This window comes from Mytilus trossulus, chromosome 10 (genome assembly GCF_036588685.1).
Source record: "Mytilus trossulus isolate FHL-02 chromosome 10, PNRI_Mtr1.1.1.hap1, whole genome shotgun sequence".
In the NCBI taxonomy this organism is placed as follows: Eukaryota; Metazoa; Mollusca; class Bivalvia; order Mytilida; family Mytilidae; genus Mytilus; species Mytilus trossulus.
Window position 1 is genome coordinate 65503382 of NC_086382.1, and position 27242 is coordinate 65530623.

General features: G+C 30.1%; 1 protein-coding gene across 11 annotated transcripts; it reads right to left on the reverse strand.

The window, feature by feature from the left end:
• Nucleotides 1-332: 332 nt before the first annotated feature.
• Nucleotides 333-27118, reverse strand: LOC134688387 (centrosomal protein 43-like). 11 transcript variants are annotated; one of them, XM_063549073.1, is made up of 18 exons: nucleotides 26902-27118; nucleotides 23819-23872; nucleotides 23120-23174; nucleotides 21299-21387; nucleotides 20110-20244; nucleotides 19233-19268; nucleotides 18106-18162; nucleotides 16484-16554; nucleotides 14258-14319; nucleotides 12890-12999; nucleotides 12278-12453; nucleotides 10205-10273; nucleotides 7631-7755; nucleotides 7382-7399; nucleotides 6017-6085; nucleotides 3049-3082; nucleotides 1772-1916; nucleotides 333-1076 (listed from the first exon to the last, which is right to left on the reverse strand). In XM_063549073.1, exons 1-18 carry the CDS (start codon nucleotides 26980-26982, stop codon nucleotides 999-1001), a joined length of 1464 nt encoding a protein of 487 aa, XP_063405143.1. In that variant the 5' UTR covers nucleotides 26983-27118; the 3' UTR covers nucleotides 333-998. The 11 variants fall into 11 exon arrangements, with proteins under 11 accessions (XP_063405143.1, XP_063405146.1, XP_063405142.1 ...); XM_063549076.1 differs by having other exon boundaries at nucleotides 6044-6085; nucleotides 10196-10273; XM_063549072.1 differs by having other exon boundaries at nucleotides 10196-10273.
• Between the last annotated feature and the right edge of the window lie 124 nt (nucleotides 27119-27242).

A 27242-nucleotide genomic window follows, 5' to 3' on the forward strand; every position in this document is an offset into this window, starting at 1 on the left:
TTTAATCTTTTTGTTGGTAAACTCCTCATTTAATGAACTATATTCGTAAGAAAATGTGGTATGATTGCCAATAAGACAATTCTCTATCCAAGACTTGTTTCGCTCAAATGTCCTACGCTTATTCTTATTTTCGCTCAAATGTCCTAAAATTTAGGCGCTCAAATGTCCTATACTTTGGCGCTCAAACGTCCTTTTTTTTTCGCTCAAATGTCCTGTCAATGCGCTCAAATGTCCATTGCCGAAAAATTCTACTTATTAAAAAAATGCATATCTTTTAATTGTATAATTTTCTATTGCTGACGATGGATCTAAGATATAACTTTGGCTATTGGCCTTCCCAAACATGAAATAATTAGATATCAAGTTATAATTAACGAAGAGGTCTAGTCTATTACCATTATAGGATTATTTTTCTACCTTATATCATTTTCTAGTTATGTCAGGTCAATTTATACTACTTAAAAAGTTATTAGTAATACACAAAAATAAAACCAATATTTTCTTACTATTTCTCCTTAAATGTTAAATCTATCACTATTTTTTTCCTTTTATATAAATATTTCAATTCCTAATCAGACTGCATAGACATATTTACATTTGTATGCTAATTTTTCTTTCATTTCAACTGTCAAATAATCAAACACGAATCCTGTAAAATGTATGTCCCAAAAATTTGATGTCACAAAAAAGTGATTGTTGCTTGAAGTCAGAAGTTTATTCTTGGACAGATCTGAGGTCATTTGGAGAAATTTCAAAGTGTAAATACTTTTATTGAATTTCATCTAAGAACTCTATGTTACTGATAACCAAATCAAAAGAAAATATGTCAATGTATTTACCATCACCAAATGGATTCATATGATGATAGTTTTCTTATATGTAAAATGTTGTATGATTTCATACAAGGCAGAGTGGCTAAGTTACATTAAACAATAAGTCATATTTTGGCCTGTGTGTTGAGACTTTACAATAATATCACAGATCGTAAGACTAGTTCCTCAAGGTGATTGTACATCCTCCATATAATCAAATCCATCATGTTGAGAAATTGTTCTGTCTGTAGTTAAATCATCACACTGAAAAATAAACAATATTAAATACATTGAATTCTGAGATAATCAGAGGATTTGTTCAACAAAGTATTTAAAGTGTTTGTTTAAAGAATGACCTATGACAACTCCCATTCTAACGATTTTTACAGTTTTCTCAATGTGCTGTTCCACTACTGTTCCAGGTTCATGGGAACCCACAAGCTCTCAAAGATAATTAACACCACAATATTCTATAATTGTCAGGATCCTGTGATCTAGTGGTTGTTTGAGTTGAAGTCAGTCATAGTTATTTTTGTTTATTGTTATAGAATGTTTTTTTCTCTATCGAGTTGTTTCACATTTTGTCATGTCTGGGCCTTTTCTAGCATGCTATACAGTAGGAGTTGTGCTCATTGTTGAAGGTCATACACTGAAGTGTAGTTGTGATTATTCTGGTCTTTTGTTTTTGGGAACCCTCTCCTTAATTCTATGTAAATAATATCAAAGATATTTTTCCCAGTAATAACCCAACAATGATATTGAGGACAGGTTTAACATAGCATCTCTTGTTTCAAAGGAAATACTCTGATCTTCTGGTTTGGATAAATGAATGGACCTAGTAAAATCTGACATAAATATAAGACTCAGTTAGTTACTCAATACCAAGTTATATATAGGACAGATTATAAATAATCAATTATTCATTATTTTTCTGGTTGTAATACTACTTATTCCCTTACCCCACTTCTTTCACTTCTTAATAAATCATCAGCTTCAATAGAGACGTCATCATCATCATCTATCTCTTCCTCTATCTCCTCTACAATACTACCACCATTCTGTTCTGACCGGGCTGTACGTGGACTATTCTTACTCATACTATGTCTGAAATCATAAGTTATATTAATAAACATAGTTCCTCTACAATACTACCACCATTCTGTTCTGACCAGGCTGTACGGGGACTATTCTTACTCATACTATGTCTGAAATTGTATATTTTTATCTATTTTTAAAGCCAATAGACAACTTTCGAGTTCGATTCATTTCCGTCAAAAAAAGTTTTAGTGAACATCATTCGTGCGTTTAGGGGCATTGTCACTTCCATCCCAATGTTGAGCAAGTGGTTGGAAAATTATAATACTATATTGCACGATTTATTGGGCAAACTAAATTCTCATAATTGACAATCAGCACTGCTGTTGTTAGGGAATTGTGCTTTGCATTGAAGTGTTGATCTTAAAGACTGTGAATCTCCTTTTTTCCTCAGTATGAATATCTCTGTGCATTAAATTTGCGCGCATTTATTTTACAGGTAAACTAAACTCAGGTGAATATAGGTAATAATTCTTGTTCATTTATTAATTTATTCAATTATTTACAAGTACAATTACCCTGTCCGTTAGTCTAAGTCACTTCCTCACCAACGAGAAGGTAGATGTAAGATTTCAAACAGGATAAGTCTGTTTTATATTATTTTTTCATTATTTTCATTCTCCGATTTGTTTCAGAAAAATGAAACTCCATGTATTTGTATCTTGACGCAACTTTACAAACTAATTTTTACTATTTACCAATTTAATTTGTTTAAACGCTATAACAAATCACTCTGAAATATTCACAAGAAGTTACATGCATGCTATAACAGGATTTATCATGATCTCTTTATATTTCGTCTTGGAATTCCATATGAACAATATATATAAATATAATTTGAATTTATTAAAATATATTTATAATGGATAATTCATCATCATACTTATTATGAAATTTTACATATTAGTCATATTATATATAGTTATATATTATTTTTTTTATATTATCTTTATTTTTACCTTAGTTTACCTGTAAAGTAAATGCACCAAAATGTAATCAAAAACTGCACCGAAATGTAAAATAAATTAATCCCCAAATGTGCACAAACGTAATGCGCCCGAATATCTCATCTCAGTTGCTCTTTAAAGCTCCTTATATGCAAAATACAAATTATACATTTGTTCAATCGGTTAATACCTACCCTGAGCTTTGGAAGTCATCATCATAATCAAAATCTGAAAAATATATATACAAATAGTGAAAATATGAAACCAATGCAAAAACACCGATATCATTGCCAATTACTTAGACCCATTAAGAAACTATTCAGAAAACTTCGTCTTTTATTACTTTAAAACGTGAGTAAGATGGATTTTACTTTTTCCAGTATACCTGGATTAATGCATTTAAGAAAATCTGCTCACATTGTCATTATAAGCATACCCCAACTCATAATTCAAAGAAATGGAAAACAGAAATTTCAATTTGATGTCTGAGAGATTCTTAAAATAGTCATTCCTATCTAACCTGCAGACTAGATATGTGAAGTTATTTTGGGCTACAGTACTGGAGAAATGTTAGATTTAAGTATGTAATTCTGTTAACATATTGAAAAATTTAAATAATCAGCTACTGTAAATTCAGAAACTATTGCGAGGTTTTTATTATTACGAAAAATGCGAGAGTTGTACACGCAATAATTTAAACTTGCATTTTGAAATATTTTATATCAATTTATATAAAATATATCAGGATTTTTCTCAAAATTGTAAAAAATTAATATCACATTCAAGTCTAAAATGACAAAGTCGCAATAATAAATCCATGCAACAGTTTCTGACTTTACAGTAACTGAAAGTAGGTGTCTGATGAATCAGAAAAAGGCTCTACTGTCCTCTGTAGTTGTTTATTTTTGTCTCATTTGGTCTCTTGTGGTAAGTTGTCTCATTGGCAATCATGCCACATCTTCTCATTTTCATAACACATTACAACTCATCACAATCAAGCTGTTGGCCAAATATGAGATCATTTTGTTAGATAAAACCTGGGAAAACTGTTACTAAAACATTTGATGGACTTACTCACTGAAAAAATGATTGCAATTTGATCTTTTGTATAATCTTTTTTTGTGGTGTAATTATTTTGACTATTTAAGTTTTAATGCCAGATTAAAGTTATTTCTTTTGAAAGAAAGGAAAGAAATTCAGAAAATATAATATTAATTGTTAAGGTCAAGTTACAGTAAATGGGCAATGTCACAGATTTCAGTAAAATTTGGCATACAACTCTGGCTCGATGAACTTCAACTGAAAATCGAAAAAATAAGCGTTTATCTCATTTATCATTTGAAATAGTACTGATTGAATTCTTACAAAATGGCTGAACATTTGTATAGAAAGCACATAAAATCTGCGAAAACCCTTCTAAAATTTATCTTAAAATCGCCAAATCTCTAATTCTACTCCATAGATTTTTGTTAAAAAACTAAATGTTGTTGATACATAAATTTCCGTTAGAATGATTCTAAATAAAGAAAGGGTCACTGACTTAGTTTTTACGGTTTACATCATTCAAAGTTGTGTTCTTTGTGAAAAAATCCAACAAAACATTGAAATAATCGTAACGTTATCGCTTTGCAGGCCGTAAAACGTTGATTTTTGATGTTTTTCACTACCAACAAGGTAACAAATTGATTATTAGACAAAAAACGAAGTCGGTGACCCAATGATTATTTCATATCATTAAAACCGAAATTTATGTGTCGAAAATATATAGTTTTTTAAGAAAAATCTATGAAGTAGAATTAAAAGATTTGGCGATTTTAAGACAAATTTGAGAAGGTTTTTCGCCGATTTTATGTGCTTTCTATACAAATATTCACCCATATTAAAAGAAATCAATCTGCAATTTTTCAGATAATAAAAGAGATAAATGTTTTAATTTTTGATTTTCAGTTGTAGTTCAACGAGCCAAGGTTGTATGCAAATTTTTAGCAAAATCTGCGACATAGCCCATTTACTGTTCCTTGACCTTAAGTCTAATTTGTTGAAAATCTTCATACCATTTGTTCAATTGAAAAGTGGGATACATTTATCTTTTAAAAAAAGACTTTTATAGTATTCAAACATTTAGAAATAATGCACACAGCATAATTAAATTGACAGGAAAGCTAGAGAAAACAACTATACATGTAGTAACACGATTATTGACCGTTGAAATAATTTTGGGCTGACCTTTCACACTAAATATTTCATAGAAAACTAAGATGCCATGACAATCAAGGGTGTGTTAAAGAAGGTAGAAGAGTGAACACAAAATAAATCCTTAATTACACAAAAATGTTAAGAATAAAGAACTTAGGTTCAAATTGTAATAGAAGTTCAATTCCATATTTTTTATTTAAAGATCTTCATAAAATCGTACAAAGGATGGATAAGTCACATTGACAATTAACTTTCCTTTTATTATCACTAAAAGCTGGCGAATCTTCTAAAAATTGTATGCAATATGAAAATACTAAATATTCCAGCAAAGTTTTTTTGTTTTTTCTATAAGCCCTGGTTTTCTACACTACTTTGCCATCATTTCTGTCTGATAAGGTAAATTTCTAGCTTTCAAAAAAAAATCCTATACAACATGTCTAATAAACTATCTAAAAATTCAGATTAAATTGGATGAGTTTCTTTTTATTTTATTGTATATCTTAAGATTATTAGAGGATTTAACTACAAAAGCATAACACATATTTAGGTCCAGACCTCTCTCCTTTGCTCATATATAATGAAATTCAGAATGGCAAAAATTTGAATGAGACAATAAACACGATCAGCAGGCCTGTAGCCAGGAATTTCCAAGGGGGTTATTTGGACTTATGAACTCGACTTAAACAGTCACAATTTGAACAGAATGTTGACTTTAACAGTGCTTATTTGGTTTCAAGAGGGGTTCGTCCAAATGATCAGATTTTGTTTGATTGGAAGTCAAGTTATTACAAGCCATATCAATTACTTTTCTTAAAAGATAAAATTAAACAACAATAATTATAAATTATAAGATATTTTGTATCAGTGATCATTTTCATAGGTTACAGATGTGCCAAACAATTGGAGATAAGGTTTGTGTGAATTATGTGTGCTATATTAGAGGCTAGACAAGTTAAGTGCACCCACCACCTTCTAATCCCAGATCTGCCATACCCCGATCCATAGCTCGTAAGTTTTCCTCCGTGTCACTCTCCACTGCAAAGAGATACAAAAAACAGTGCTACCACTAGCCACATACCACAACTTACTTCTACTCATACAATAAAATGTAGTCATATTTGTATGAGCAAAAGCAATATGTTTTACCATTCTTCCATTTCTAGTGCAGTCAGTCTTTGGAAAACCTCTGCATGAATGTTTTTTCTCACAAATGATGAATTAGAATTTTTAGTCAATGCATTTTTAATAACCAAAATGTTTTAAAAAATATAGCTAATATTTTTTGGTTGAAATTCTTTAATAGTATTTCTCAATTTATAAAACTTTTAAAATATCATAAAATTTAATACTAGAATCCTCATATTTCCATATTGCATTTTACATTGATCAAGTTAAATCAAGAAGCTGTTAACAGAACCGATGTAACACCTAATATGCAGCATAATTAGAACTAGAAACTTTATTAACTGCATTTTTACTTCACTTTCTTCTGGCACTCATTTCATTATAAAACATTTAAGTGAAACAATGAAATAACTTCATTGTAGCAAGAGCAACATGCAGTTAAGCCTCACAATCTCCTGTAAAATTATTTTTCTAGGACTTCAAATAGCAATGGTGTACCAGAAATTATTCTTCATAATAAAGAACTTAAAACTTCAGAAATTCCTGAAGTAATATTGTTTATACTACTAAACATCAATGCTTATGCAACCTGTAGTCTGTACTAAATATTTTCCTCAAAAACAAACAAAACTGGAAATGTAACATTTTTTTTAAGTTTTTTTTTTTTAAGTTTCCAGTCACTGAAGCCTACTGAATCAATACAACAAACACATTAATCAAGAGTTGAAAACAATCTGAAAGTAATATCACAGCAACAGGTGAGACAAATTTAGTAATTTTGATATAACTATCTTATTCTTTGGCAATCTAACCCTTTCTGGTCCCATTGAATACAAAAATTTTAATCAGCGTGTGGTTGCCCTTGATCTCAGAAGATAACTGGTTAAATCAAAATGTGTTCACAGGTGTAGATGCATTTGATAACTTTATGGAATGTGGAAGGTATTTGAAAAGATTTTCGTTTAACAATAATGAAGATAAAAGGTTTAAAGCACCCAGTGTATTGTGAATGTGACGGACATGTGATATATTAACAGGAACTTGTGTACAAACACCTAATTTCAACATTGATCTTATGTTCTTATTATAATTGACTGTTACCACAGTAATACAGTTAAATATATTGTTTTTTCTTGACTTAAAAGCTGTGCAAATCATAGTACATTTAGCAAGCAAACAAAAACAAAAGTCTAACTAAATCTTTACTTAATTGTTGAACTCGAGCTGTCAAGAAGAAAAAAAATCAACATTATTTAAAAATATAACATATATCTTTTGCAGTTGACATTTTTTTTAAATCATTTGTAAGTAAAAACAGAAAAAAACGATATGAAATCTTTTCTATTTTGTTCAAAGAAATCTACTTTTTCTTTAGTGATAAAAACTTTAACTGGAACAAGAAAATTGTCTGTGATAATGAATGATACTAATTAAATAAATATAATTTGCACTTACGAGACTTCCGTGGTGACTTTTGATTTAATGCAGGAAGACCTTGAAGTGAAGACAAAGCACCAGTTCCGTAACTAGGAGATTTTGTTCCATTTTGTCGAGTATCTTTACTTTTAGGCTGTTCAACGCTAAAATGAAATGTGTGTAAAAGATTTTAATTGGATTTTTTAAATATTCTTTAAATTGTGATCAAAATGATGTTACTGTAAGGGGTTTTGACAGAATTATGATAGAAATTAATTGAAAATATATGACCATTCAACAAGATGTTAAATTTAGTCTAGATTATAAATATACAACTCTAATGCTGCAAATAAATATGCAAATAAAATCATCATAGATACCAGTATTTGCAAAAGACACACATTTTGGTTACAAGAAACTCATCAGTGACGCTCAAATGAAATAGATGCTTTTTCTGAATGAAAAATGACCCACATTCAAAATCATTGTTATGAATAATACAGTCAACTATTTTCACAAGTAATTTGAAGATATGTGAAAAAAACCTTTTTAGAGTCGAAATAAAAATCTGCTGTCAAAATAAAAATCTGCTGAATGGTCATACAAATTGACAGTAAATAAAAGAGGAAAATGCAGGGAATAAAGCAACATAAAACTCAACTCAAAATGAGTCAGAAATTACAAAATACATTGCTAAAGCAGAATCATAAGGAAAAATAAAAAAATAACTTGATATTGTATGTATGTGTTAACACCAGTACACGTTAAGATGTATTGATTTGCAAGTGGAAAACACACATATAAAAAAGTTATTATAATGCATGCATAAGGCATCAAGCATATCTGTAAGCAACAAAATCAGTTATAACCAAAATATCTGAAGCTTTTGGGTCAATTTTCTTTGGTGATTCGTTATTGATGTCATCAATACACAAACATTCAGAACTCTATTTATATTTAGGTGAGAAATTGACTGTTTGTAAACTCAATCTTGTGTTAAAGACATTTGTCAGTTTGTACCCAAAGACAAATAAAAACTTTCAAACATTGACCCAATCATAAATTTCTTTAAATTGACTCTTAAAACAAAACAGAACACACAAAAAAAATTATATACAAACGCATCGTATAATATGTATATAGTTTACAAACATCACTAAGAATGTGAATGATTCATGCAATATTATAAACATGTACTGGTTGTAACATTACACAGATCTTTGTTAAATACACGTATATACACAAATATTAAACATGATATACAAGATGTATTAAATACATATATATATTATACATAACAGACAGGTTTACTATCTAATAAATATCACTGTTACTTTGCATAAGCGTATTAATTAAAACTTATATAGATCTCTCTTGAACCATCTACAGGAATTATTCTTCATGTCCAAATATGAAATCTACAAGTCAGAGACACTACCGGGAAATGTGAATCCACCTAAAAGAGATGGTCAACTAACATGCTCCAATCAAAAGTGGTGATTAAAATAATATTTTGCTAGAAATTCCAGATCCCTAATGATAGTTACAAAATTAATTAAAAAAATCCTGTTTACTTTTATAGAATATGCAACTCAAGAGAATGGATTTGTTCATCTCTTGCAAACATTCTACAGTTGTAATAATTGCTCTTACACAATGTAAGTATCTTTAAATTTTAATATATGTTATATACTTATTCTTTTCAAACATTTAATAGATTAAAAACATGAAAATGAACCAAAAATGTATATGGGATGATATATGAGGTCAAAATCAGTAAATTAAACCACACTATGGACATAGGGCATATGGACATAGGGCAAAGGGCACCATGCCAGTTCTTTTGGAAGCAAAACCTAGAAGGGAGCAGATCATTGAAATAGAAATAAATGAGTGATGAGGTAAATAGCATTAACCAAGAAGAAAGTATCTGTATGATACAAGAACAAACAAAAGTAATAGTCTATAACATTCTCCATTGTATAAGGATGTGTAAAGGGCTAGAGTGTGTAGTACAAATTGTTTTTAATAGCACAAACTATAATGAAAGCCTCAAGCAAACAAAAAATCTAATTGCAAATGAAAAGTAAATCTGGGCAAGATATATCTACATTTTCTACTCTATATAGATATGTTAGCTTGGGTTAATGGTTCAAATTAGTGTTAAAATGATAAAGTTAGGCCAGACTTAGAGGCAAAACATTCTGACCACCACATCAATAATATATTTAAAACCAAATATCAACTCGTAATCATAAGTTCTTTTCCCTTAGAAAGCTTAGCAGAATGTAGGGCTATATTTTTGAAATTTTTCATTTTTGCCAAAAAATCAATTCAAAGACTGGCTTTGAAAACACCCCATGTATAATATTTATTAAAAATAAGTTGTTTTTTTCTTTTGCAAAATAGTTTTCAGACTTAAAAGTTCAATTCCACATTGATATTTCCAACTTTTTTGTTATTTATAAATCTGAAATTCCCTGACAATTTTGATAAAAAAAAGTTAAGAAAAAATTTAACAAGCCTGGCCTAACTTGATTGCAAGGAATGACAATGGAATCCGTTAATACATGTGAAAAACCATGGCTTAGTGGGACCACATACAACTCAGACCTCCTGAAGTTTGAGTAGACAGGGATTTGAGATGGCCTTCCAATTCCTCTTGGTTCCAGGTCTGCATGTCTGTGTAAATGTATTATTCATTCATTAAAATGTTCCAGACAATTATCAAAGTTACAAGGTTGATGTTCAGAAAGAGAGGGAACAAAAAACAATCTTTAGATCAATTCATTACGAGATTACACCTAAAAAAGTTATGCTTGTAAGATACTGTATGTCACAAACTAAAGTGTTTATCATTCTTTACATTTCTCTAAAATCTTGCTATCAAAATATTTGTAGGTAAATACATCAAATAAAACTTTTCAAGTATTTCACGAAATATGTCATTTAAAATAATGAAATTTCTTCTGATTATCATAAATTCAAAAACCAAAAAAAATCAATTAAATCATTGCACAAAACATCATGCAAAATAAACAAGATTAATTTGTATTAAACCGATATATTAAATTCATGCTATTACTAACGAAATTCATTACACAAAAATTAAGTTTGACAATTATTTTTGGCTTGGTTATTTCAATACAAATGGTTACATTTACTGTGCTGTTTTATATTTAGATATCTGTGCAGGTTCCGAATACATCACATGACATACAGCATGCAATGTTAACATACAAAAATATAACTAACAAGAATGTGTCCTCAGTACACGAATGCCCCACTCGCATTATCATTTTCTATGTTCAGTGGACCGTGAAATTGGGTTAAACTCTCTCATTTGGCATTAAAATTAGAAAGATCATATCATAGGCAACATGTGTACTAAGTTTGAAGTCGATTGGACTTCAACTTCATCAAAAACTACCTTGACCAAAAACTTTAACCTGAGGCGGGACAGACGGACGAACGGACAAACAGACGCACAGACCAGAAAACATAATGCCCCTCTACTATCGTAGGTGGCATAGAGGGGCCTAAAAACACATACAGCTTCAGGCTTCAAAATTATATAACTTTTTTATCTTTGAAGGGTTATTAAAGATTTTTTTATCTTTTTTAAAGAATTTTCAAAACTTTGGATTTTTAAATCCTATGCAAATGAAACATGGCTCTGATAATAATGGTAATGGCAGATTTAGATGAATATAAAGCATTTAGCTGTTACAAGATACTTTTCTGCAGAGTAGTGAAATGATATACAATTTTTATTAAGTAATATACTTGATGGATTTCATATGTATGCATAGGAACTACCCCTATAATCCTTAACCATTAATATGCACATATACACAAAATAAAATAGTACACAACAGACTGGATTTTTTTAAAAAGTATTTTTTTATTTTTTATTTTTTTTCATGGAGATAAGAAAATAAATATTTAACTTTTTAAATCATATATAATCTGTGACCCATTGTAATCCTTTACTATATGAATCATGTGTACAATCATGTTTTATTTCATGAAAGGTTTCCCCAAAACAAATATTGAAATTATTATATAAATTCAGAAACGGCAAGACCAATTTTTGCCATTTCTTAATAGCTTAATTGCATTATTCACATTTAAAAAATTTGCTGAATTTATTGAACTTTTTTTCCAATTAAATAATTTTTAAAGCGATCAAATTAAAATACTTCATCAGTGCATATGTATAAAAAATTTCATATAAACTTTAATAAAATAGTTATTTTATAAAGTAATCCATCAAGTATATATTGACAGATTTGGTAGCAGATATACACACAACACACACAAGATTAATGTACATATTGTGAATTCAAGTTTAATTATATATTTAGAGTGACTATATATGTAAAAAGCGAAATCAAAAAGATATGTATTTGCTACAATTAAAATAAATCAATGTTAGAACACATTATTTTCTATAAACAAAAACAGATATTTATGTAGATGAAACTTAAACATAAGAAACTTTAGCTATACACATTTCTACAGAAAATTACACACAAAATCATTTTCTATTTTGTTGATGCATAATAAAACTCAAAATTTGTGAAAATTTAAAAAGGTAACAAAATGACCAATAATTTAAAGTGTATTTTCTTTCTAAGTCAGGACAGAAATCTTTCTGCCAGCCAGATTATAATTTGTGTTTACCTTCTGTTGTATGATTTATTGGATGGGACAGCATCATCAAAGAAAGGATCTTCCTCTATGTCACTACCATCAGAACCAAATCTAGGCCCATTCCTCATGTCATTCTGTTTACTGTTCTGTAAATTCTTTTGGTTTTTAGAGTCGACATAACTTCTGTTTTCTGAGATACTATTACTCTGTAAAAATAAGACTCAAACATTTCCCACTGAACATCATTGATGCAATTGACTGTCATATTCCTAACTTAGTTCACAGAGTTAACAAAGCTGTTATATATATCTTTAATATGAATAATATAAAATGACTGATTTTAAGATTAAGACAATTGATGACTTTTTCACCTTCAGCGACAAATTAAATGCATATTCTGAATGAGAACAAGTTAAAGCACTATAAATATGAAGCTAATTTTGACTCAGAGTTTGCTATTACTCCTCAATGCCACATGCTTTTTGGAAAGCAATACATTCCAAATTCAAAGCATTTCTTGTTACATGGCAATAAAATCTCACATCATACCACATTCATGAGGAGCATTTCACCAATATAGATACTCCAACACATAAGAGATAATTATTTTATTGTGTATTCAATACTTAAATTTACTATTACCTTTTGTGAAGATTTCTGAGGTAAAATATCTGACACTTCTCCTGACACAACCGTTCGACAAAGTAAAAACAGGCGTTTGTACATATCAATAAATTCATCAAAGCTTATACCTGAAACAAAAATATCAGAGACATGTTTAATCATGTTATTCTTTGTACAAGAGATTTACATGACAACTTAAAATATCCTTGTAATTATACACAATATGCTCACATGACAAGTTTGATATCAGTTATACCATGAAATTAAAGATATTTTGATTTCTCCATAAGTTTAGCAGACAATTTTGATGTTTTTATGATTTAAAAGTATCAAACCACTAGAGGGATGTAAAATGCTTTAGGAATATTTGAAAAACATGACATGATCATTTATATATTAGCAACCTACTTAATTCATATAATTAAAGGCTTTCCAAGGAACTCGTTGCAAATAGCAAATATTATAAATTACAATGAATTTGTCTTTTGATGTCATAAATATTTCCAGAATTTGACCTACAAATGATTACTTTTTATAAGCACATAAAATTAAAAGATTTGGCAATTATAGCAATAATTTTGCATTAAAGAATCACATACACCTGTGTAAAATACATAACATATCTATGTTAAATGTTTGTTATTAAGTATCAATCATCCATGCAGAGAGCATCATTTGACCTAACAATTTGTAGGTTTAAAAAACAACAAGTACATTTTAAGATCAAGTTCTTTAACATGTCTGACATGATCATGATATATGTTAAACATTGATGGACAAATTTGTAATACACAGACATGCATTTACCATTCAAAATAAATGACTCAGTATTCTCTCTGTACAAAATGCAAGAGCTATATAAACATTTTGGAAAATCCATGCTGAATTTTCTCCAAATTCATCACCAATAAAAAAAAACATTCTCTTTCACAAAAATGGCTGATAGATCATTCATTAAAGGTGAATCAAATTCTTAGTCTATGATCATGCAGCATGATATTACATTCTTTGTTTACCTTGAGGTATAAGTGAAAAGTATCCTTAAAATACAAGTACCATATTTATTGAAAGGGGTTTTGAGACACACACAAAGTTGCAACTGTTGTCTTGCTTAGACCATGTTGTAGAATGCTCATTGAGTAGGGGTATTGTACACATGATATGACAAAAATTAAAAAGTTAAGAAAAAAGGAAGTAATGTGCAAAGGATAGAACTGACATCTGAAATTCATAAAATTATAATGATACTGTGTTATAAGGTAGATATCTGGTAATTTTTCATAAAAAGAAAGAGACACAGAAATAAAATTCAAATGCCAACCATTATACTAAAATTTCACATTTTTCAAAATACATAGAAAGTAAAAGGAAAGGTAATCAACTTACTACTACTAAAATTTTTATCAGCTGCCCTAAATTCATCATTCACGTAACGGTCTAACATGTTCCTGAAAATACAAATTCAGTGAAGTGTTCATAATTTTTTTTATGGAATTTAAAAAAAAGTGGTTTTCCTTTTGTTTTAAAAACCTGTTCAAACATACAAACAATTTTCAATGATATGATCCAATCTGTCATGAGGGTGGTAAAGGGTTATTTTCGTGCAACATGATCGGCCGTTTTTTATTTGACGTTCAACATGGTTTTGCTTTTTTATTTGACGTTCAGTCATGCAAGACGGTGGCCTCTTTCAAAGTGTTCTGCTTATTTAATTTTCATCATGATTTTCAAAGTCTTATTTTGCGTGCTCGGTATTTTTCAAATAAAATTCAAACACTTGTCAGGGATAGTCAGGAAATACTTTTAAAAGGCCGTAAACCAATTATATCATAAATGTGTATACTAAATTGGGAATATCAAGTAAACTAGAGGCTCCAAAGAGCCTGTGTCGCTAACCTTGGTCTATGTGAATATTAAACAAATGACGCATTTGAATTCATGACAAAATTGTGTTTTGGTGATGATGATGTGTTTGTACATCTTACTTTACTGAACATTCTTGCTGCTTACAAACATTCTATCTATATTGAACTTGGCCTAAGAGTTTCAGTCGAAAATGTTAATTAAAATTTACAAATTTTATGACAATTGTTAAAAATTGACTTTAAAGGGCAATAACTCCTTATGGGGTCAATTGACCATTTTGTTCATGTTGACTTATTTTTAAGTCTTACTTTGCTGTACATTGTTGCTCTTTACAGTTTATCTCTATCTATAATAATATTAAAGATAACAAAAAACGGCAAAATTTCCTTAGAATGACTAATTCAGGGGCATCAACCAAACAGCGGTTTGTCCGATCCATCTGAAAATTTCATGGCAGATAGATCTAGACCTGATAAACAATTTTACTCCCTGTTAGATTTGCTCTAAATGCTTTGGTTTGTGAGTTATAAGCCAAAAACTGCATTTTACCCCTATGATCTATTTGTAGCAATGGCGGCCATCTTGGTTGGTTGGCCCAGTCACGCCACACATTTTTTTAACTAGATACCCCAATGATGATTGTGGCCAAGTTTGTTTTAATTTGGCCTAGTAGTTTCAGAGGAGAAGATTTTTGTAAAGATTACTAAGATTTACAAAAATTGTTAAAAATTGACTATAAAGGGCAATAACTCCTAAAAGGGTCAACTGACCATTTTGATTATGTTGACTTATTTGTAGATCTTACTTTGCTGAACATTATTGTTGTTAACAGTTTATCTCTATCTATAATAATATTCAAGATAATAACCAAAAACAGCAAAATTTCCCTAAAATTACCAATTCAGGGGCAGCAACCCAACAACTGGTTGTATGATTCATCTGAAAATTTCAGGGCAGATAGATCTTGACCTGAAGAACATTTTAACCCCGTCAAATTTGCTCTAAATGCTTTGGTTTTAGAGTTATAAGCCAAAAACTGCATTTTACCCCTATGTTCTATTTTTAGCCGTGGCGGCCATCTTGGTTGGTTGGCGGGGTCACGCCACACAATTTTTAAACTAGATACCCCAATGATGATTATGGCCAAGTTTGGATTAATTTGGCCCAGCAATTTCAGAGGAGAAGATTTTTGTAAAAGTTAACGACACCGGACGCCAAGTGATGAGAAAAGCTCACTTGGCCCTTCGTGCCAGGTGAGCTAAAAAAGAGTTAATATATAAAAGAAGACAGTGACTCATTCACAAAAGGTTCACATAGGTCTTTATTTTTCGTGCAACGTTTATTGCAGAAATTATTTCATGTTCAACGTGAAATTATGTCTTATTTCACGTTTTTTGTGTGCAAGCACCCCCTTTTACCACCCTCTGTCATATTCTAAGTCTTAATGGAAAATTGATATTTGAATACAAAAAAGTATTTTCAATGTAATAGAAGCACATCCTATTAAATGCATTACAGCCCTTAAAATCATACAAAATTCAATTGGCAATGATTTCAATCCCCAGTTTTAAACTGTGTAGACAAATGAAGTATACATTACTTTTGAATCTGTTTGTGTTGTTTGTGAGAGTCCCATTAACACAATTAGATGACTGGACCAGACTTGGGGTTGAAAAAAAACCAAAATATATCTCAATTAGTTGAAGTATATACTATGATTTTTAACCGATAAGAATTTAAGTATACCTATTGAATGCTGGAAAAATATCTATAAATAAGTCTCTGAGTTCATCTTTGTCAATTTCACCATTACCATCCTGGAAAAATATAATTATATACATTAAATATCAATTATCAACATCATATATGCATTTGATGATTTTGATCTAATTTCAAGCTTTGAAAGCGAATTCTACAGAACACATCCATATTATTATGTTTTTCATGAAGTATCGTCTCTTTATAACACAAGAGTGCACACACTGAAATGTGTCGCCTTCTTTACTAATCCTTGATACTATCTTGATAGACCTAAATATAAAGCTTTATTACAGCTGTCACATAAACTCAACAATAACCAAGAAAATGAAACATTGATCAATGAACCATGAAAATGAGGTCAAGGTCAGATGAACCATGCCAGGCAGACATGTACAGCTAACAATTCTTCAATACAACACATATAGTTGACTTATTGCTTATAAATAAAGAAAAACAGACCAAAACATAAACACTTAAAACTTAGCAATTTTCTGTGAAAATGAGGTCAAGGTCAAATAAAACCTGTGTAACCGACATATAGATCATAAAATATTTCCATACACCAAATATAGTTGACCTAATGCATAAAGTATAAGAAAACTAGACCAAAACTAAAAATATTAACTTTGACCACTGAACCATGAAAATGAGGTAAAGGTCAGATGACACCTGTCAGCTAGACATGTACACCTTACAATCATTCCATACATCAATTATGGTAGACCTATTGCATATTGTATAAGAAAAACAGAACAAAACACAAAAACTTAACTATAACCACTGAACCATGAAAATGAGGTCAAGGTCAGATGACACCTGCCAGTTGGACATGTACACCTTACAATCCTTCCATACACCGAATATACTAGACCTATTGCTTATAGTAACTGAGATATGGACTTGACCACGAAAACTTAACCTTGTTCACTGATCCAAGAAATGAGGTCGAGGTCAAGTGAAAACTGTCTGACAGGCATGAGGACCTTGCAAGGTACGCACATATCAAATATATTTATCCAATTACATATAATAAGAGGGAATTTAACATTACAAAAAATCTTAACTTTTTTTTCAAGTAGTCACTGAACCATGAAAATGAGGTCAAGGACATTGGGTATGTGACTAACGGAAAGTTCGTAACATGAGGCATCTATATACAAAGTATGAAGCATCCAAGTCTTCTATCTTCTAAAATATAAAGCATTTAAGAAGTGAGCTAACACAGCCGCCGCCGCTGTAGCCGCTGCCGGATCGCTATCCCTATGTTGAGCTTTCTGCAACAAAAGTTGCAGGCTCGACAATAAAATCATAGATCTATATGCCTGTTTATGGTATAAGCTACAATAACTGAATTTTAGTATTAGACATTCCCTTGTACCTCTTAAAAGCAAGCTATCTTCATTCATGGAATAAGTTTTTCATAATTAGATTGGTAAGAATACAATCTAAAAGTATAGTAGTAGTGCTAGTCATGACAAAGAAATTCCACTCAATGTATTAAAATGAGGTCACTTCATAACAAAACTGTTTCCTAAAAAAAATCATCGAACGCAACCAAATTAAAATATATGTATACAAAAAAGATATATACTTATTCATAAACTCACCTTGTCATAATATTCAAATTTTTGGTGTGCATCTTCTAACTGTTTACTGGTTAAATCCTAAAAAAAATTAGACATTTAATATTAATAACTGGGAATCAAAAGAAGATGCAACATCAGTAATCCACTCTGCCTGTTTCTTACTTGGTTTTTAAGTTTTATCAAAATACATTGTTTATTCCTTGGTCTATGGTACATCTCCTAATCTATATTGATATTATATATACTACTTGTCTGTAAACTATCTGTTATAATACATGTTAGTTAGGTTTAAGTGATGGGAATAAGCTAGATTTTTTGATTGATTATCCCTGAATTGGAATTGAACAATGATCAATTCTACATCCTGTTTTGTTCTCTCAAGTCTCACAACTATTATTCATTCAAGATAAATGACTCCAGGTTTGGTTTATAACATATAACATTGCTGTCAAGTTTTGTAGCTATAATGGATATGCAAATTAAAATATTTTTGGTTGGAATTATTTTGTGTGATGACAAATGCTTGTTTTATGGACATTGCTCGTAGAAAATAAAACAATAAAGCTTTAAGACATATCTGATGTCTACCACATTCCTTGTGATAGTCTATATCATTCATACGTCCACTACATCCTCTTCAACTCTTATCATCCACCTCTTTTTCTTCCAATGATGGCTATCCTTAAGTAATTGAAACAATGAAAAAGGTAAATGCAAACTTAGACCAAAGCCATAAAATCTGCTAAAGGTAAAGTAATCTTCTTTGCAGAGATCATTATGGGTAGATAATCTAAAAGTTAGCCATTGTGTGTGGGCTACTAATGAACTCATCACAGATACCAGGATAAAAATTTGGTTTTTGTGCCAGACACCTGAGACTCATCAGTGAAGCTTGAATAAAAAAAAGTTAAAAAAGACCAAATAAAGTATGAAGTTGAAGAGCATTGAGGACCAAAAATTCATAAAAGCTTTGCCAAATACTGTTTTAAGGTAATATATTTCTGGGGTACTATAAGTCCAGACTACAACAGTTATCTTTATCAATTTTCTACACAGTTAATGCTTAATGTCAGCATTTATTTATTTTTTATATGGAAAATTGCAGTTCATTTGACTATAGACACTAATATAAATACTAAACAGTTTACCTTAGGTATACCCTGATGCCCTTCCTCAGGACTGATCTGTTAGCCAACACAAGGTGCATAAATAAAGATAAAGTGATGTTAATCATAACACAGTATTAATTATAGTTAAAGCAGGTTAGACAACTCTGAAATTGTAACTTGCTGAAAATTTAAATAACTGATAAGCATGGTAAGTGCATTAACATTTTCAACACACAATATTATTAAAAAATTGCTATAAACCCACTTCAAACTACATTGATGTAAAAGTTAAACCCACTTCAAACCACATCATTGTAAAAATAAAATCCTTTTTCCTTAGAACATTAGACATATCTAATCAGTGCCCTGTTTAAGTCACTACTGAAACCCCAAGTTATATTTACCCAATAATATTGCTAAAACATGGTATATAATAATGATAATCAAACATTTATATGACTGAATTCTTTAATCTTCTAATTGTTGAATTTTAAATATGAAACTTCGTAATTTCTTAATTGTGTGTATAAATCTGAAGACTACCACAGGTCTGTGAAATGACCAGAAAGTCAGGAGCAGGAGATCAATGCAAATTTTTACTTATAGGGTTGATATTGTTTTTGATTAAGACTAATGTGACAGATTTTTCTTATTTTTTGTTTATTAAATTAGGACAAATAAATTGAAAATTAATAAGAGAGTTTTGTTTGGAAATAAAAAAACTTCAGAATTGCAAAATTCCATTTTCAAACATAACAGACAATTTTGATTATTGATGTTTATTATTATTATAGGGTACTACACAACAGAGCTTCTTTGAACATTTTAAAGTACAATGAAATATTCTCATCCATTTATTTCTCTTAACTGATATAAAACACAATCTTAAAAAGACCTCTAGCTATAATACACTTACATGTGTAGGGGTTCTAGATCTGGGGGATGATCCTTTCTGTTGGACCAATTCTGCAATGAGGGGCCCAGCTGACTGGCCAGTATCTGCGACATTTAATTCTTTGGCAAGTGTATCTCTCGACTCATGGGGTATGTTCTGCAATATATTAGGAGTATACTGAGTTAAGTAATAACCATACACAAGAAGTGGTTTAAAATTTTGATTACAGAATACATTAATTTGAGACAGAGGATTGACAAGAATCAGTGGTTGAAAGATTGGCAAAAGTTGTGCACATGTACATATTTTTAAATTAAATCTCAGTATTCATTATGGTAAAATTAATTGATATACTGCTATCGAATATAGTTCGTTACTGCAGTTCGTTAAAAACAGTAATGCTTGTCAATGTTGGTTGGTCCTTAAATTTGCATTACAATATATATTTTAAATGCCAATATAATTGAAGATTGACATAAAAAGAAGTTCATATTCTTGTAGTTCCTTCACAAAATCTGGAAACTACATGTATATAGACCTAAAACAAAATCAAACAAGTGAAACTGCAAGCTACTGCTCACTGATGATACCCCTGCCGCAAGTGGATAATATTAATAGTGTAAAAATATGCAAGTGTTCGGTAAACAGGAAGTTGTCGAGTGATGAATCTGAAAATGCATCACACGGTATAGCTGACTTATATAAATCCTGAAACCAAATTTCAGAAATCCTTGTATTGTAGTTCCTGAGAAAAATGTAAAGAAAATTTTCAACTTGGCTATCATGTGTAAAATCATACAAGTGTTCGGTAAACAGGAAGTTGTCAAGTGATCAATCTGAAAACGCATCACACAGTATAACTGACTAAGATAAACCCTGAAACCAAATTTCAGAAATCCTTGTATTGTAGTTCCTGAGAAAAATGTGACGAAAAATATTCACGGGACTGACGGAAGGACAGACAGAGGTAAAACAGTATACCCCCTTTTTTCTTAAAGCAGGGGTATAATAATTCCTTCCATTTTTCCCCAGGAGTGTGAATCAAAAGTTCTAAGTAAAGAAATAAATCAATCATCGCAAAATATACTGAACATCTAACTTACAATTGCGTTAAAAATTGGGTATAAATAAGGCATAACATATCAAGATAAAAGTTTCTATAAAGATTGCTTAACAGTCTTCATTTGCATAAAATTCCAAAAAAAATTACCAGTCCAGCTTCAGGTTCAAACACAGCTAGTGTATATTCTAACTGGAAAAATTCTAGGAATTCTTTTATCAAACCAGCTACAGCTTTCCCTGTAAAGAAAATAAATATTATTACACTTTATCCTTTTATAGTATGAATTATAATTTAACAAATCCTTCAATTCAAGACAAAATTGATAGCATATTTCTAATCACCAATAACCAGAGTTATTTCCCATATGTAACTTCCTAACCCAAACATGGCAGTCAAATTTAAATGATAAAGCTTTGTGTTATGCCTTTTTCTGCGTCTTCTTTCAATTCCTTGATAGCTTATTATAACAGAAATGTAACTGATTTCTGAAGATTCTAATTTTATTCTTATGCATTGTTCAAATCATAAGGAATGTACTCAAAAGTACTGCAGTCAACATTAGAATGTAGAATATGCTACCGGTTCAATACATGTAATTTGCTTTGTATCTTTAAGTGCAATTCTTTTTTATTTATTATGCTAAGTTAATTTTTTCCTTGACTATGCACTTTTATTTTCTACCAAACTATAATTATAGAGTTAAGTGTTTCTTATGAACTGAACCCCATTGCAATTTTCAATTTATTTTTTGTCACTGATTAACATTTGGTCTTTCAAACTGCCACATGTTTCTGTATCTATTTAGTCCAGTCAATCTAGCATAAATTTGACCCTTACCTGAAAGTAATTGCAACAGAAGATTTTTAAGTTTTAATCTTTAGCATTATACCCTAAATATACACAGAAAAAAGTCCCATAAAATCTAACTTGAGGAAAACTAAAAAATCACCATTTAAAATTCCTATGGAGATTTGCATTGAAAAGGGAAATAACTCTTGCAAAAAAGGCAGAAATATCAATAAAAATTGATACAAAATTATAACTTTACTGCTTCTATTCATCAGAATGTATTGATTCTTGATTTTTTTAGCGGTCTTTAGAGTATAACAAACAACTCTAAAGTTGTTTTCATATATTTTATCAAGCTATAATCTAGATTTCGTAATTTATTTGTTGACCATTTATTGAATTTTTCAACATGTCAAGGTAAAGAATCTCAAATTTAATAAAAATAATTAAGTATGTATTCTTCTTTTTTTAGTTTAAAGTTTCCTAAGATAAGTTAGTTGCTGAAATAATATAATATACAGATATAAACAATACCAAATTTTCACATTATTTATTCAAAATGGTTACAAAGCTTCAAATTTGCAATTTCTTTAATGAAAAATGTACAAAAAAAATAAAACTACCCATAACACTTCGGTTTTGTACATTTCATGAGCAGAAGATTATATAATTTAGTCAAATACAAACTTATAACCCCATCAAAGTATCCTACTATACATAAATTTCAAGAAAAACAACCAAAAACTGACCAAAAAAGATTAACTTTTGAAAGAGTTATCTCCCTTCCCAATGTTAATTTCCATAGGAAATTTAAAATGCTGATTTTGAGTTTTCCTCAAGTTAGATATTAAGGGACTTTTTTCTGTGTATATAAAGGGCATAATACTATAGATTAGAACTAAAACATGTTCTGTTGCAATTAGTTTGAGGTTAAATCTTAGTTTGACTGGACTAATTTTAGGTCAAGAACTTTGTCAGAATTTTTCTGTTCTTGTGTCTGTAGTCAAGAACTTAGTCACAATCTGGTTTTTTTTTTGGTTTTGAAGGCAGATCTTTGAAAGTGTCAGTTGAAATTATCCAATTTGTAAATTCAGATGATTTAGAACTACGCATAGTTCATAGACAGACACTGGTATATCACTGAAGAATGTTTCATTTATGTCATCCAAGATTATTTACCTTCCTTTGTACTCAGAAATTTCCTCAGGTCATGGTTTGCAAATGGAGTCTTATTCTACAATAAATAAGTTAAGATGAACCTCTGTTATTACATAAACAAATGACAATTAAATATGAATAAGAAGATGTGGTGTAATTGCAAATGCGACAACTTCTTCTTCAATCTCAAATATGACACAATTTAAACTTTTAAATAATCTGTATGTATACCAAATAAGGACGATATATTTGATAAAAATAAAAATATTATATACACATGTAGCCTAAGCCGAATTCAAAGCATGCTAGTTCACAACTGTGTGTAGGATGACATGTCACCTGACCTGTTTTGTAGTATACCCTAGTCTTTTTTTTGTGTATATGAGACATAATTCAGATCACATAGAATTAAAGTTAAATATATAAATGTGATATATCTATAACTGTTTAAACAACTTTTTCTGGCAGTCTTGATGTACACAAGTTAATGTAGAAAGAAATGATTGATTCTTAGCAATTGATTAAAAGGGTAATATCAAAATTTTTAAGCAAAGAGTAATTTAAGCTAATAGAAAGTGTAATATTAACACCAAACATGTATATGTCTACAGGTCTGTAAATCTTGTATCTCTTTTTATCAGACTAATGGCAAATGACCCTGTTTTTGACAACTTTAATTATTTAAGGATTTTTGTCCATTATGGCATACAACAATCATACCTGTGAAGATTCTTGTTCTTCTAAAGCTAGGAACACACTGGCCCTCAGCTGTGCCTGAAAAATAAATTTTGAGAAATTAAGAACCATTTTTTGGGGAAAAATTTAATACGCCTCCCATCTATAGCATCATAAATGTATCTATTTAAATTTACATTCAAAATCTTTTAAACTGACAGGATGTAAATTCATCAGGTTGAGAAAAAATCAGAATGTTATATAGATTTCTTCAAATTTTGTATTTCAGTCATGGAAAAGAAAAGTGTTATTGGCTTTAGGCCAAATTAAACTGAAGACTCTAAAGAGCCTTTGTCAATCACCTGGATCTATGTGCATCATGATCTTAAATGGGATTATAACCCAGACAGAAGTTGCTGAAGCTATTAAAAATTGAAAAATAGTAAAGCACCTGGGATTGACAGTATTCTTAACAAATATCTTAAAAACACCCCACCTGAGTTTATCTCAATGTATTGTAAACTTTTTAACATTGTGCTAGACACAGGTATTATCCCAGATAGTTGGCTCCTGGGTGTAATTAAGCCGGTGTTTAAGAATAAAGGAAATCCACAAGATCCTGACAACTTTCGAGCAATAACACTCATTAGTTGTCTGGGTAAACTTTTCACTTTGATTATAAACGAAAGACTTAATTTCTTTTCTAATGAACTGGAATTGATCTCTAAACATCAAGCCGGTTTCAGAAAAGGGCATTCAACTACAGACAATATATTTGTCATACATGTACTTGTTTCATTGTATTTGTCCTTTGGTAAAAAATTATTTTGTACATTCGTAGATTTTAGAAAGGCTTTTGATACCATCTGGAGAACTGGACTTTGGTTAAAATTACAAAAGAGCCAGATAAAAGGAAAATGTTTCCAAGTTATATATAATATGTATACTAATATCAAATCATGTGTTCAATACAACAATACGAAATCAGATTTCTTCCCGTGTATGATTGGAGTTCGTCAGGGTGAAAACCTTTCCCCTTTTTTGTTTTCCATATTCTTAAATGACTTAGAAGATTACTTTAGAGAACTTCATGTTTTACCTCTAGAATTGATTAAAGAAAAATGTTATAATGAATTACATGTATTTTTAGAAATTTTTGTTTTGTTGTATGCAGATGACACAGTTATTTTTGCTGATAATTATGATGAAATGCAAAATGCTCTCAAAGTTTTTGAAAACTATTGTAAAATGTGGAAACTTAGTGTGAATATTGGTAAAACTAAAGTGATGGTTTTTAGCAAAAGAAAAACAAAATGGATTATGATTTTAAACTTGATGGTACATCTCTTGAAATTGTAGATAGCTATACATATCTTGGTCTTTTGCTTAATTATAATGGGTCATTTGTTTGTGCAAAGAAAAAGCTTGTAGAACAGTCGCAAAAAGCACTTTTTGCTGTTTATACAAAGATTAGAAATTTACATTTACCTATTGACCTACAACTCAAATTGTTTGATTATCTTGTCGAACCTATTTTATTGTATGGATCAGAAATATGGGGATTTGAAAAAAATGATATAATTGAAAAAGTTCATCTACAATTTTGCAAGAGAATTTTAAATGTGAGATCAAGTACTCCAAATTTTATGGTATATGGAGAATTAGGAAGGTTTCCACTTGAAATTAAAGTAAAATTAAGAATGTTATCGTTTTGGAGCAGAATGGCTAAAAATGAAAACAAACTCAGTAGTTCTTTGTATAAGCTTATTTTCAAATTACATGCTGATGGTATTTGTGAATTTAAATGGGTGTCATTCGTAAAATCTATATTTGACAACTCAGGATTAGGTTATATGTTTTTCAACCAATACATTGACTATTCAATTATCAAACCCGTTATAAAACAGATTCTTTAAGATCAGTTTCTTCAAAAGTGGTCCAGTAATATCGATAACTCGTCTCGTGGCGTATATTATAAGTTATTTAAATCTGAATTTGGTCTGGAAAATTATCTATTACGTCTTCCAGAGGATAAAAGAATCTGGATTTCAAAATTGAGAACATGTAACCTAAAAATTCCTATGGAAACTGGCAGGTGGTACAACATCGCTAGAACAGATCGCATATATGTACCTTATGTAATGAATCATGTATTGGATAATTGTATTACTGATCACTTTTGATGTTTACAGTTTTTCAATGTAGGTTTCCAAAATCCAAAGAATGTGACAATATAAGTTTAAGACAAGCACTGTAAAAAAAACATTTATACAAGCTAATATAGTGTTTTTTATGTTGTGTACTGTTGTTCATATAATTTTTCATTGGGTGTTTCTTCACGTACCATGTGCTGGTCCAAGTAAAATGAAAAACTTCTAATTTGTATATACATAATTTTTATTTTCTTATTTTAAATAACATTCATTCAATGTTTTCAAAGAAATAATTTGTCTTTCTAGTAGACCTGTACAAGTAAGAAGACACCTTATCTCTATTCCTGGCTGACCCAAGATTCTGCACCACTAGAACTGTTGACGTTGTACAACAATCACTTTTCCATTGTAGTGTCAGATATTTTGAATTATGATGTCAAAATTATCCAGGAACCTGAGGGATGTCCAGTCAGACAAATAGCGATAAGGTGTATACATATAAATACCTGGGAATATTTTGTTATCAATATTTTTGCAGACCATGTCTTACAATTTTAACTGAAATGGATTTATTGTAATCCCCTTAAAGTGTGATAATCACTGTGCTATGCATAATACATGAATTTGCTTCAAATTCAAGGGGAGATAATTTGAACAAAAAGTTTTATATATTTTTTTTTTACAAATTTTTAGTTTAACCAATTATGAAAAGTACGATATAAACCAAGATTTTGGACAATTACGACGTAAAATAAATAAATTTGATGCTCATGCATTGATAATATTTGTAAACATGTCACAAGTATTTCTACATTCCGTGGTAACTTTGCCAACTTCTTGTCAGTACATGCATCATGGATGCAAAAGCGTCATCAGCAACGTCTTAAAATTCAAATAGAATGGCGTTCTGAATATATGTGCATTATGTAAGCTTATCAACCAATAACTTTCAATATTTCGTATGGATTAATATACCCTGATTTTTCCTAAAACTCCATTTGTCTCTAAAGTTTGAGCTACAAGATCACGAAGCTCGGTATCTTCGTCTGCCGACATGATTGTTTTCGGAAATAGGTATTCAGCGCAAGAACGGAAGTCGGACAATATTTACTAAAACAATGTTTTATTAATGAAGCTTAAATAATAAAATAAAATCTGCAATTCTGATTTTTCTTTAAAAAAATATATTTTGAACAGTTTTTCATTGGAAAAAACAGATTTCCGTAGAACAGGTGCTTGTTTCGAAACACTCTAGACTTTCCATATGGATAGAGAAAAGTCTTGAAAATATACTTTCGGCTTGTTTTGTTGCTAGT